General features: G+C 46.7%; 1 protein-coding gene across 1 annotated transcript in view; it reads left to right on the top strand.

The window, feature by feature from the left end:
* Positions 1-14,770, top strand: part of LOC147096877 (cation channel sperm-associated auxiliary subunit gamma-like) — a 297,982-nt gene that overhangs the window by 154,405 nt on the left and 128,807 nt on the right. Inside the window, exon 9 of the mRNA XM_085973141.1 lies at positions 5,490-5,616. Coding sequence (XP_085829267.1) covers positions 5,490-5,616 — 127 coding nt within the window. The remainder of the gene's footprint in view (positions 1-5,489; positions 5,617-14,770) is intronic.

The raw sequence follows: 14,770 nt of genomic DNA, 5'->3' as shown, positions 1-14,770 counted from the left end.
ACCCTTTATCCTTAGACTGTGACCCCTGGTTCTGGACTCCCCGACCATCGGGAACATCCTTCCAGCATCTAGTCTGTCTAGTCCTGTTAGAATTTTATAAGTTTCAATGAGATCCCCTCTCAATCTTCTAAACTCCAGTGAGTATAAGCCCAATCGACTCAATCTCTCCTCATACGTCATTCCTGCCATCCCAGGTATCAGCCTGGTGAATCTTCGCTGCACTCCTTCCACGCCTGCTGCACCTGCATACTTACCTTCAGCGACTGGTGCACAAGGACACCCAGGTCTCGTTGCACTTCCCGTTTTCCCAATCTATTGCCGTTCAGATAATAATCTGTCTTCCTGTTTTTGCCACCAAAGTGGATAACCTCACATTTATCCGCATTATACTGCATCTGCCATGCATCTGCCCAATCACCCAACCTGTCTAAATCATACTGGAGTTTCTCTGCATCCTCCTCACAGCACACAGGCCCACCCAGCTTTGTGTCATCTGCAAATTTGGAGATATTACATCTAGTTCCCTCGTCTAGATCATTAATATATATTGTGAATAGCTGGGGTCCTAGCAGCGATCCCTGCGGTACCCCACTAGTCACAGCCTGCCACTCGGAAAAAGACCCGTTTATTCCAACCAGACAAATTAATGTTGGAGAATTGTTCCCCGAATACCCTGGGAGGGTAAGGTCTCCTGTGCAGAGGCCTGTTGGCCCTCCTCCGTCTGGCCATGATTGCCATTCTCTCTCTGCGTCTCTGTTCCCTCCGATTCTTCAGGCGCAGGACGACGCCCCAAATCAGTGCATCCCCCAAGTCTCTTGGCAATTGAAGTAATGAAGGTCAAATCCAAAAGTACCTGCAAAGTGATGCTCAGTAGCCAAAACTACTTCACACAGCGTTGATTCTATGCCGAAGTCTCTCTCTCTCTCTCTCAGAATCTCTCTGTCAGAATGAGTGGTGCAAAAATGTCCAACACAGAAAAAGCCAGGAAGAGGCAGCCTTTAAATAGCGCCCCCGCCTCAGCCCCTCACCGACTGGGAAATGTTCCAGTTTCCCTGTCGTTGCTTGCACCAGGCGGAAAGGAGGGAGGCACCACTCAATATCCGGTCCGTGGCGCCAACAGGGCGTTGCACGCTCGACTGATGTCACGATCTGCGGGCGCAGGAGATCGGGGCGGTAAACTATTGCGCCGCCACAAAAACTCTAGTCAATTTCACGAGTTGTGCAAACATCGCCATGCCCGGGCGCTAGTTGCTTTGCGCCCCATTAGCGCCCTCTTGGGATCCAATGGGAGGCGCAAGCCAACCAAATTTTTCCCCCTATATCTTTAAATTTCATTCAGCAATAAAAAGTTGTGTGGTGAATTTAAAAAAAACAGCTGTCAGCGGAAAGGGTTAACTCCTTTGCAGGTTTGTAAGAAGGCGGAGCAAATTGTCAGACGCATGCAATTGCGTCACTTCACGTAAATTTTAAAAAAAATTCCCAATCAAAAACGACAGTTGGGTTTTCACAATTTAATAGGTTGGTTAACTTTTTTTTTCAAAACTCAGATCCCATCAATCAATGTCAGCTTCTCGCAACTTTCAAAATCATTAGTAACACCGCTACAAACATTCTGTGAAACAACTCCACGCACACCAATAGCATTCCCCCTTTTTTCCCCTTGGTCACTCATACTTGAAATTGGTTAGAAATTTTAAAAATAACTATTGTTGATGTGATTGCCTCATGTCCAGAACTAGAGGCTTTCACACAATTTAAACCAACCAGAACTTCAGCATGACCGTAATAAAAGTCTGGTTTTAATAGGTTAATTAACCTCAATAACTCCAATTTAATTCAGACCAATATCTCAAACTAACCAGTACCAGTGAAAAAGAGGGAGTAGTTTCCTCAGCTTCGAAACATTCATGCAAGTTTTTTTCAGACATCACTACACTGAAAGTAGAACAGGGACAGAACCTTTCCTTTTCTCCTTTCTTTATTTCACCATAGGCTACTTGTCAAAAACTTAGAAAATGGGTGTTTCAGACTTGCAATAACCAAATTAAGAAGACAGTGCTTTGTAAACGTTCAAATTGATTTAAAAATAAAATCAAACAATAGCAATTTGATTTATCATTTTAAAGCAAAGTACTTTCAAAAGTCCAGATTCATTTTCTACCAGTCACTATCAGAAACCATGGCAACTGTAACTTCAAGGCTGAAGCTTATCCTTTGTAAAACAAACTGCGTTTTGTGCATTTTATAGCTGCACAAATCATAGTCAAAATAAATCCGCACTTAAAATGTAATTCAATTTTGGTGCACAATCTTAAATTGAAATAAACATACTTAAACAACTACATTCACACAATTTAGAAATATTAATCCCTGTAACACGCTATGAACTCGAAGTACCAAATCAGTTGAGAAACCAAACAAATGGCTCAAGCACTTCTCAAATAATATATTAACAAACTTAAAACAGCATACACTTGTCCAACATCCAAGACAAGAGCACAAAGGATTAAAATGCTTTTAGCTCTCTGCACAGGAAAAATGGGTGGAGCTAAAACAAACACAACAGACACTATTTTTAAAGACAGACTTTCAGACAAAAGGATTACTGTAACTTCTTAAACATTCCTTGTCAGGAAAACTTCCACATTTTAACACACACTTTCACACAAGCTGGAATTCCAGCATCCTTTACGGTTCCTTTCACTCAGCAAATCTTGTGTTTTATTTGTCTCGGCACAGAAGCTGATAGCTTCCATGTTGGTTAAACTTTTAAGTTTCCTTTTTTCCTTCTTTTAAATTGTCTCAGTAACGTCTCCTGGCTCCCCAAATCCCTGTTTTTTTCCTTCCTTTGCTGAGTTTTCAGGTTGGTTAGCCTGCAACTTAGATCTTTTTCCCTCTTTATCTCCCACTCTCTCACCTGCTCTTTATGCTTCACCTCCAGTTTCTTAATCTGCTTATTACATTCAGTGTGGTCCCCATGAGCACACCGTTCCTCTAGAGCCTGTTTCTGGGTGACCCTAAATGCAACCTTCAGGTCCTCATTAACCTTTTCTGCCTGCTCTGCCTGATGACTCTGTTTGGATAGTTCTTTTGACAAGGCATCGCACTGATTCTAATTATTAATACACTAGCTCTCGAGGTATTGCTCTTTATTACACCACCTCTCCTCCTTTTCCAACTGTTTGTCAAGCCTTTTCCTACGTTCCCTTTCTTCCTCTGTTTCTTTCCTTAACTTGATCTTTACCCTTTCATCAGATTTAACCTGCCTCTGATAGGCCAATAACCAAACGGATTTCCTTAACCTTGGCCGACACGTAGACCCTTGGGTCCACTGTTCAGCCTTCAGTACTGGATCATCACCGTCTATAATGACCCCGATCCACTTCTCTCGAAGAGGCAACTTCCCTGTCACATACTTAGTGACTAACTTATCCATTGTCTTTGCTATTGTCTGCTCTGAACGGGTCCCTGTTTGGGCGCCAAAATCCGTAAGACGTGCAGAAATCGCCCCTCGCCCCGTCCAACAGTTTCCAAAGTTCAGACCCATCAAACAGATAACACAAAACCCAATGAATCTGTGAAAACCTTCTTTTAATTCAAAATCAGCAAGAGATTACAAATAAGCATCTGTCAGTTATGTAGCATATAATAATTCCCGATTATACTTCAGCATACACAGAGCTATCCCTTTAAGCTCAAGCAAAACACCACATATGTACAAATACCTGCGATTGGTCAATTCGGCGATGACTAGACGTATGATTTCTGACAACTGACCAGGTTGCCCGACGTGTGTTTTTTAACAGCATCTTTTATAGAGTAAAACCTGACAATCCTCCCACTGCATATGTGCCCCTAACTATACGACATTAGTTTATCAGTTTCTCTTATCAATTGTCCGTTAAGCATCTGTGGGCTTCAAGGCCGGTTACACGCCACAGTCTGAAGATGTTTCTATATTTGCAATGATTCCACAGCTCAATAGTCTGTTCCCACAGAATCTTCAAGGTCTGTTTTCCTTATCTGTTGAAAGACAGTTGGCAGCCTTCACAGCTTACAAACGTAGCATCTTAGTCTCTTGGCCTCGCGAAGCATAATGGTACATAAAATGTGGTCAACTTTTAAGGTTTGGTCAAGTTACAGCAGAAGTTAAATCAAATGGCTTATTCTTACAGCATAAATCCAGTAGTGACCAAAGTCAAGGTTCAGTTATCTTGAGAACAATCTACTTCATTCCTAATGAATAAATGAAACAAAAGCAGTCCAAAATGGGCACCAAGCAACACCTCCTGGTTTGCTAACAAACTGCAATGTGATTTTATAGTGGTGTTAAGTTTGGGAGGTGGTAACTCAATTTCACCAACATTGAAAGGTAGATTAAAACTATTGGGCAGTCGGTCGGCAGAGTGGGCAGGATGGCTGTCCAGTTCCTTTGGCAGCAGGCCCCATCCATTTTGAGGGCCAGACCTCATTAACATGTCACCAACGAGCTGCGTTCCCCGAGCAGCCAACCTACTACAGCTTGCCGGCTCCATCAGGTGGCTCAGAAGCTGAGCTGGCCAGGATGATGGTTTGATGGGGGTGGGCACAGCATGGACGATCATGAAAACGATGTGTCCATTGGAAAGGAGATAAAGTAGGTGATTCTCCAAAACAGGGAATCGGTCACCTGCACTGCAGCAACTCGCCAAGGCTTCTTCGGCAGCACCTCCCAAACCCACGACCTCTTCCACCTAGAAGGACAAGGGCAACAGGCGCATGGGAACACCACCACCTCCAAGTTCCCCTCCAAGTCACACACCATCCTGACTTGGAAGTATATCACCGATCCTTCATCGTCGCTGGGTCAAAACCCTGGAACTCCCTCCCTAACAGCACTGTGGGAGTACATTCACCACACGGACTGCAGTGGTTCAAGAAGGCGGCTCACCACCACCTTCTCAAGGTCAATTAGGGATGGGCAATAAATGCTGGCCTTGCCAGCGATGTCCACATCCCATGAACGAATTAAAAAAAAATACTTAATGCAGCATTGGACTGCTGATTGACTATGTGGCAGATAACCCCCAATGTAACCTCAAAGGAACTTATGTGGAAGAAATTGAGACCAGGGCAGCAGTGACTCATATTATTGTGGAGCCCAGAGAAGCACTCCCGGTCCGGACCCACAAAAATAATTTTAGACTCACCTTTTTGGGCCTCTTTATCATATAGTGATATTACCCCTCCGGGTACCACTTCATGGTATAAAATGTACTCATTGTAAGATAATGCAAAAGTCAACTAAAACATTGAAAACTGTAAAATGAGAGCACACCAGGAAATAATTGTAAGCATTTAAAATGGGGATTTTGCACAATCTATATGAAACTCTTCGATAGCTATAAATTGTAGCTCTTTAGACCCAGATCAGTTTGTGTGATAATTAGCCTTGCACCGTGACTCAGCAGTGTTGACTTCAGAATCACTGTCAAGAAATGTTCCTTTTGTATTTCAGATGGTCTATGCAGTTCTTCCAAATGGCACTACAAAAATCTTTAAACGAATGATCCCATTAGAAGAAGTATTATCATATCAGGAGTTCTTTCCTTTGCCTTACGTCACTGATAGCTTTTTGTAAGTAAAGGTAACTCTGTAAAACATGTCTGTTTCTTACATTAGGCTACTTCAGGTTTATCAAGAGGGTTGTTTGTTTGGCCCTCTGGCATAGGTCATACAGAAATATCTTCCTTTCATTTTTGAGATCCTGCAGGGGACCTTATAAAGACTACGTGGGTTCCCACAGCGTTGCTTTTTATCTGGAGCAGTGTTGTGCAATTGAAATTGCTGATAAGCTACAGATGTGGCTATAGCAGCACTGTTTTAGCTACATGCACAAATTTTAGTGGGAAAAGCTTACATACACTCACACAATACAGGTAAATGTACTTCACATGTGTACATTTACTTAACAAACATCTAACACCAATCAGTAACCTAGGAAGTAAAGCACTCAGTGATCAAAAAACACTTGCACACTCTGCTTTTCATCTTTCCATTTTACCAACCAACACACAAAACGTTAAAGTATACATACATGTCCTGTGTGAATATAAGTATTGAAAGACATTCCTAACAACAGTGTCTTACTCATTTTTTATTTACTAATCAGAAATGCAATTATCCACATCTTCCCAATTCACTGCACGTGGCTAATGGCTAACATATTGGACGGCACTGATATAGCGAAAGTGAGTGGAGTTACAGGGAAAGTTCTTCAAGATAAAAATTCGGCTAGGCGACGAAGAATAGTAGTAGTTGGGGACAGGTTGGGCCATGTTTCAAGGAAGAAGTGGAGGATCCTTCAGGCCACCCTGATGAGGATTGAGATAAAGATGAACTGTACGTCTGTAGTAAAAATTAGATGATTTTGCTCAGTGCGTCGGCGGGAAACTCAGCGGCAGCAGCCGGGCTATAAAAGTCCCCAGAGACCAGGTAAGGCCTCAGTGCATCGGCGGGAAACTCAGCGGCAGCAGCGGGGCTATAAAAGTCCCCAGAGACCAGGTAAGGCCTCAGTGCGTCGGCAGGAAACTCAGCGGCAGCAGCGGGGCTATAAAAGTCCCCAGAGACCAGGTAAGGCCTCAGTGCGTCGGCGGGAAACTCAGCGGCAGCAGCGGGGCTATAAAAGTCCCCAGAGACCAGGTAAGGCCTCAGTGCGTCGGCGGGAAACTCAGCGGCAGCAGCGGGGCTATAAAAGTCCCCAGAGACCAGGTAAGGCCTCAGTGCGTCGGCAGGAAACTCAGCGGCAGCAGCGGGGCTATAAAAGTCCCCAGAGACCAGGTAAGGCCTCAGTGCGTCGGCGGGAAACTCAGCGGCAGCAGCGGGGCTATAAAAGTCCCCAGAGACCAGGTAAGGCGTACCAGTCTCCAGTCTCTGAACTCGGAGGGAAGGAGAGAGGTAAAAAGTAATTGGGGTGTGACGTCACCAGGGAGCAGGTAAGTGATTGGTTGGTGAGTATTTCTCTCTTTTCATTACAAGCTTGAATTCTGTGGTGTTAAATTTCTAGGGTCTCTGTGTTGTGGGGACAGTTGGTAAATAAAGCACCCTAGAGTATACCTGTAACTGGGGTATTGAATAAATGTTTTAATTAATTAAAGGAGTAAGTCATGGCAGGAGAGCTCAGACCCGTGTTCTGCTCCTCTTGCTCCATGTGGGAAGTCAGGGACGCTGCCAGTGTCCCTGGCGACCATGTGTGCGGGAAATGCATCCAGCTGCAGCTACTTGTAGACCGTATTGCGGCGCTCGAGCTGCGGGTGGATGAGTTTTGGAGCATGCGCGATGCTGAGAGGGTCGTGGATAGCACGTTTAGCGAGTTGTTCACGCCGCAGGGTAGGGCTGCTCAGGCAGAAAGAACTTGGGTGACCATCAGGCGGAGCAACAGAGGCAGGCAGGAAGTGCAGGGGCCCCCTGCAGACATCCCCCTTTCAAACAGGTATACCAAGTTGGATACTGTTGAGGGGGATGACTCACCAGGGGAAGGCAGCAGCAGCCAGCTTCCTGGCACAAGGGACGCTTCTGCTGCTCAGAAAGGGAGGAAAAAGAGTGGGAGAGCAATAGTGGTAGGGGATTCTATCATAAGGGGAATAGATAGGCGTTTCTGTGGCCGCAAACGTGACTCCAGGATGGTTTGTTGCCTCCCTGGGGCCAGGGTCATGGATGTCACTGAGCGGCTACAGGGCATTCTTAAGGGGGAGGGTGAGCAGGCAGAGGTTGTGGTCCACATTGGGACCAACGACATAGGTAGGAAGGGGGATGAGGTCCTGCATCAAGAATTTAGGGAGCTAGGTAGCAAATTAAAGAACAGGACCTCAAAGGTTGTAATCTCTGGATTACTCCCAGTGCCACATGCTAGTGAGTATAGGAATAGGAGGATAGAACAGATGAATGCGTGGCTAAAGAGTTGGTGCAGGAGGGAGGGTTTTAGTTTCCTGGATCATTGGGCCTGCTTCTGGGAAAGGTGGGACTTGTACAAGTCGGACGGGTTGCACCTGAACCAGAGCGGGACAAATATCCTTGCGGGGAGGTTTGCTAGCACTGTTGGGGGGGGTTTAAACTAACTTGGCAGGGGGATGGGATACAGAGGGGAGCTGAAATAGGGGGTGATGTGCTGCCAATTATAGAGAAAAAAACAAGTCAGCATGGTAGACAGGGCAAATATACAAGGGCAAGGCTGGATGGCACCTATTTTAATGCAAGGAGTCTTGCAAATAAGGTGGATGAACTGAAGGTGTTGATAAACACATGGGAGTATGATATTGTTGCTATCACGGAGACATGGATGAGGGAGGGGCAAGACTGGCAGCTCAATATTCCGGGGTACAGAATCTTCAGGCGAGACAGAGGGGGAGGTATAAGAGGAGGGGGTGTCACAATATTAATTAAGGAGTCAATTACTGCAGTAAGGAGGGATGACATATTAGCAGGTTCCTCTAATGAGGCCATATGGGTGGAGCTTAAAAACAAAAAGGGGGCAAGCACTTTGCTGGGAGTGTACTATAGGCCTCCAAACAGTCAGGGGGAGATAGAGGAACAGATATGTAGGCAAATCTCAGAGAAATGCGCAAATAATAGAGTAATAATAATGGGGGATTTCAACTTCCCCAATATTAACTGGGATAGTCAGAGTGTGAAAGGCACAGAGGGTGTAAAATTCTTAAAGTGCATCCAGGAGAGCTTTTTGAGCCAGCTTGTAGAAGGTCCTACAAGAGAGGGGGCGGTACTGGACCTAATTCTAGGGAATGTGGCCGGCCAAGTGGAAGAAGTGCTAGTAGGTGAGCACTTTGGTGACAGTGACCATAATATGGTGAGATTTAAGGTGGTCATGGAAAAGGACAGGGATGGGCCGGAAATAAAGGTTCTAAATTGGGGGAAGGCCGATTTTAATAGGATAAGGCAAGATCTGGCCAAAATGGACTGGGATCAGCTACTTGTAGGAAAATCCGCATCGGAGCAATGGGAGGCTTTCAGAAGGGAGATTGAGATCATACAATGGCAACATGTTCCCATAAAGGTCAAGGGTGGTTCCAAAAACCACAGGGAACCTTGGATGTCAGGGGATATACGAGAATGGATTAGAAAAAAAAGGAGGGCTTTTGGCAGATACAAAAGGCTAAAACGGAGGAAGCCCTAGAGGAGTACAAAAAGTGCAGGGGGATACTTAAAAAAGAAATTAGGAGATCAAGGAGGGGCCATGAAATAACACTGGCGAGCAAAATAAAGGAAAATCCTAAGATACTTTATAAGTATATTAAGGGTAAGAGGATAACTAGGGAAAAAATAGGGCCCATTAGGGACAAAAGTGGCAATCTGTGTGTGGAGCCGGAAGATGTAGGAGGGGTTCTAAATGAATTTTTTGCATCTGTTTTCACTATGGAGAGGGACGATGTAGACATAGAAATAGGGCGGGGGGACTGTGATATGCTCGAACATATTAACATCGAGAGGGAGGAGGTATTGATGGTTTTAGCAGGCCTAAAAATGGATAAATCCCCAGGCTCAGACGAAATGTATCCCAGGCTGCTGTGTGAGGCAAAGGAAGAGATTGCAGGGGCTCTAACACATATATTCAGAACCTCTCTGGCCACAGGGGATGTGCCAGAGGACTGGAGAACCGCTAATGTAGTACCATTATTCAAGAAGGGGAGTAGGGAAAAACCGGGGAACTACAGGCCAGTGAGCCTAACATCAGTGGTAGGAAAATTATTGGAAAAAATTCTGAGGGACAAAATTAGTCTCCACTTGGAGAGGCAAGGATTAATCAGGGATAGTCAACATGGCTTTGTCAAGGGAAGATCATGTCTGACTAATTTGATTGAATTTTTTGAGGGGGTGACTAGGTGTGTGGATGAGGGTAACGCAGTGGATGTGGTATACATGGATTTCAGTAAGGCCTTCGATAAAGTCCCGCACGGGAGACTGGTCAAGAAGGTAAGAGCCCATGGAATCCAGGGTGCCTTGGCACATTGGATACAAAACTGGCTTAGTGGCAGAAGGCAGAGGGTGATGGTCGAAGGTTGTTTTTGTGACTGGAAGCCTGTGGCCAGTGGGGTACCACAGGGATCGGTGCTGGGTCCCTTGCTGTTTGTGGTCTACATTAATGACTTGGATATGAATGTAAAAGGTATGATCAGTAAGTTCGCGGATGATACAAAAATTGGTAGGGTGGTCAATAGCGAGGAGGGTAGTCTCAGTCTGCAGGACGATATAGATGGGTTGGTCAGATGGGCGGAACAGTGGCAAATGGAATTTAACCCGGAAAAGTGCGAGATGGTGCACTTTGGGGGGACTAACAAGGCAAGGGAATACACAATGAATGGTAAGACCCTAGGCAAGACGGAGGGTCAGAGGGATCTGGGTGTGCAAGTACATAGATCCCTGAAGGCGGCGGAACAGGTGGATAAGGTGGTAAAAAAGGCATATGGGATACTTGCCTTCATTAGCCGAGGCATAGAATATAAGAGCAAGGAGGTTATGATGGAGCTGTATAAAACACTGGTTAGGCCACAGCTGGAATACTGTGTGCAGTTCTGGTCGCCACACTACAGGAAGGATGTGATAGCTTTGGAGAGGGTGCAGAGGAGATTCACCAGGATGTTACCAGGGCTGGAGCGCTTCAGCTATGAAGAGAGACTAGGCAGATTGGGTTTGTTTTCCTTGGAGCAGAGGAGGCTGAGGGGGGACATGATTGAGGTGTACAAAATTATGAAGGGCATAGATAGGATGGATACTAAGGAGCTTTTTCCCTTGGTAGAAGGGCCAATAACTAGGGGGCATAGATTCAAGGTAAAGGGCAGGAGGTTTAGAGGGGATTTGAGAAAGAACCTTTTCACCCAGAGGGTGGTTGGAGTCTGGAACTCACTGCCTGAAAGGGTTGTGGAGGCTGGAACCCTCACAACATTTAAGAAGCATTTGGATGAGCACTTGAAATGCCATAGCATACAAGGCTACGGACCAAATGCTGGAATATGGGATTAGATTAGACAGGGCTTGATGGCCGGCGCGGACACGATGGGCCGAAGGGCCTCTATCCGTGCTGTATAACTCTATGACTCTATGATTAAGGCCAGAAAACCAGAATTCACTAAAGTGGCAAATGGACTCATGAGTGGTCACAGATGGGTGGGGGCTAGACAAGTATGGGGCAAATAAGGCTGGATTTTCCAAGCCCCGAGGAGGCGGGCATGGAGGCGGGACTGCTGCTAAAGTAGCAGAAAGTGGGGGCGGATGGCAAACCCGACCCCATCCCGCCTCTGTTCCCTTTTGCCAGGAGGTGGGAAGATGTGCTGCTTCAGGTCCCGTCTCCTGGAGGCGGGAAAGGCATTAAATACTTTTAACTGCCTGTTAACAGGCAGAAAAAAGGATTAGTGCCACTTTACCTTCATAGGTGAAGCTTCCCGACCTCGGAGAACCCCGCTGGGTTGGAGGGGACATGAAGGGGGTCTGTGGCGGTCAGAGGCACCTGGAACTAAGATGTAGAGGTGAGTGATGGGTGCAAGTGTGGAGTGGTAAGTATGTAAGGTGAGTGATAAGTGTAAAAAAATGTTCACTTACCTTGTTTTCTTCCTACAGCCTTCATCCTCTCTGGATCGGGAGACCCGACATCATCATTGTCAATTTCACAGACTGGCTGTTGGATCCTCCGAACCAACAGCCATCTGAAATCGACAAAGTTGAAAGGTTTGATGAGTCCTGAACACTAGGTCTCATCAAACTACAGAGAATGCCAGTGTTTGACAGTTTCACAGAGCTGTCAAATGCTGACATTTCTTCTTCCACGAAGTCTTGACAGATAGCACGTCTGACGTTGACGTGCTCTGTCAGTGACTTCCTCCCTAATTGGCCTGCTGAGCCCACAGGGCGGGCTTAACAAAGTCAATCAGGGGAACATCCCTCTGGTTGGTCAGACGATGATGGAGGCGGGACATTGACACGACAAGCAGCAGTCCCGCCTCCAACCCATCTCCAATGAGAAAATCCAGCCCATAGAGTCAGAATCTGGCTGAAAGGATCGGTTTACTAGGACCGTCCTGTTTGTGTATCTTGGGGAAAAGGTAGGCTGTGCAGGGTTGGGGAACTATGAGGTTGGAAGTTATGGATGGAACATTTACTGTGGAGATGATGGCTTGGTGGGGTCATGGTCCAGGATACTTGTTTAGAGTCCCCTCTACATGTACCTGGACATGCCAGAGATCTGTCTTCATTGTACCCCCATCCCAAGGTAGACTGTCACATATCTTCTGACCCCTTCTAACATTTTATGCAGACAATATTTGAAATAAACACAGCCCTTCCTCTGGAGGTGAAGGTTACCACAGCATGAAGCTTTCATGCTACTGGATCCGTCTAAGGCAATCTGGGGACATGTGTCACATCAGGCAGTCTGTAATGCACATCTGTATCAAGCAAGTGACAGATGCTAGGGGTTAACTTGGATAACTCCTAAAAATGGGTGAGGGGATCATGGTACATGATTGACCCACGTCCATTCATTGCAATGCAGGCAGCGCATTAAATTCATGCTGTCTGCTGTTTTAAATGATAGCAACGTGCAGCCAGCACTACCTGTGCTGCTCATTGGCTACACGCATCAGCAGGGGGCCCGATATCACGAGTGGCTAGTGCTACTTAAAGGTAGCCTGCACCTCTTAAAGGGGAGGTGAATTGTGGCTACAGAAAGTGGTGGGAGTTTTTTGAAAAGTGAATCTGTGCTGTGACAATTTGAGGAATGGCTGAACATGGGAGAGAGTGAGCAGCAAGGTTTACCGACAATGCACTGGGAGTCTTCGTGCAAGACGTAGCGAGAAGGAGAGACATCCTGTATCCGTATGGGGAGGCAGGAGGTCCTCCAGACATGCTCAGGAGGCCATGGGAATAAGTAGCAGTGGAGGTCAATGCCAGCAGTGTAGCTCCAAAAACGTGGATGCAGTGCAGGAAGATGTTTAATGATCTGACACGAGTTATCAAAGTGAGTGAGTTCATCTTCAAATGGCATATCCTACCAACTGCACCACTAGTCTTATTCACTGCTCAATTCACTACACCCCATCATCCACCTACCAACAATCTCTATCAATCAATACTCATCCCTTCAATTCATATGCTTTTCCTTACCCTCACACACTTAACATGGTTGCAAGCCTCTCACCCACAACTCACAGCTCTCATACACCGACAGCCACATCCCCCAAACATATTGCAGGACACTCACTGGCGCACTTCCATCTTTCTTGCAGGAGATGGTGGTGCATAACAGGAGGTAGCGGTGCATAACAGGAGGTAGCAAGAATGAACTGGAGGAGGACAAGCGTGCCTGCATGTTTTAACCCCCATGGAGGAGACAGTGCTGGCCACCATGGGAAGGGGCATCACTGGGGAAGGGGCATCACTGAGGCTGTGGCCTCTGGCAGGACTGGAGGGATCGATGATTTGGGCATCTGCATACCTAATCCTCCTTCTCTCATCCCACTTCTCCCTCATCACGCAATCTCTTCAGACTCACAAGCATGCAGAAGCACACACTTCTTACTTTCTCCTCTCCCCTCACCACAACCTTATCCTTTTTTATTTTCCGATACCCAAGAACTGGAACCTTCCCAGTCAGAGGAGGAAGAGGAAGAAGACATTAAAGATGAAGAGACACCATCACTCGACCTTGCACCGGCAACCACAACCTCAGAGACTGACACTGCTTGTATTTTAGAGGCTAGGATAGAGGCAGAATCTGCTCATGGTGAGACACCGGACACAAGTGCACAGGAGCCAGGGTGGGGGGAAAGCATAGCATAGGTGCCAGCTTGTCAGAGGGCAAGATTGCACACTAGTTCTCCTGCAAAGGAGTCAGATGAGGACTTCGATGGGCCAGGCTACAGAAGAAGGCTGATGGTTGTACACAACCAAATCCTTGATGCACTGGAGAGCCATCAAAAGCCTGCGCACAATGTCAATGAGCATGGAGGAGCCCAGCACCAATGGCACAGGGCTATGTGCAGAGCTTGGAGCTGATCCTTTCCAACATAGGATGGGTGGTCATCTCCATCAGCACACCTGGAGAACCCACCGTGATCCAGCATCTGATGGCCAAACTCACAGTTTCCATTGCAGCACAAACAGCTTCCATCAAAGGTCTGAGTGCTGTACTGGAAGCTCAGACTGCTGCCTTGCAAGCTCAGACTGCTGCCATTGTGGCTTTGTTCAAAGGGACTTCCAGGGCATCGCAGCAGTCCAACAATCTGGTCTCCAACAGATCAATAGGATAGCTACAGCGGCGCCTGGGAGAGTGGCTGTGGCTCCATGAAACACGAACATGCAGTCCTCGGTCAGGATGACAGAATTCCTGTTCCCACCCCTGCCACTCCGGCAGTGCCCTTGCTGTTGCCTGTCAGCCAGCTAGCTCAGACTGCTGCAGCTCAGACCGAGATGGTGCAGTCTGATGCTGGGCCCTCTAGGCCCGGAGCTGCTCGATGTCGCCCTCCAAGGTCATCTGCAGTCTCCTCAATTGAAGGTCAGCAGTCTTCCATCACCCATGCTGCAGCCTTGGTGAGACTGCACCTTGAGTATTGTGTGCAGTTTTGGTCACCTTACCTGAGGAAGGACGTTCTTGCCATGGAGGGAGCGCAGCGAAGATTCACCAGGCTGACACCTGGGATGGCAGGAATGACGTATGAGGAGAGATTGTTTCGATTGGGCTTATACTCACTGGAGTTTAGAAGATTGAGAGGGGATCTCATCGAAA

The sequence above is a fragment of the Somniosus microcephalus genome, chromosome 34, assembly GCF_052327205.1.
Source record: "Somniosus microcephalus isolate GS21.2 chromosome 34, FLI_Smic_1.0, whole genome shotgun sequence".
NCBI classification, from domain to species: Eukaryota; Metazoa; Chordata; class Chondrichthyes; order Squaliformes; family Somniosidae; genus Somniosus; species Somniosus microcephalus.
The sequence above is the reverse complement of the archived record's forward strand: the minus strand, read 5'-3'. Positions and strand labels throughout refer to the sequence as shown.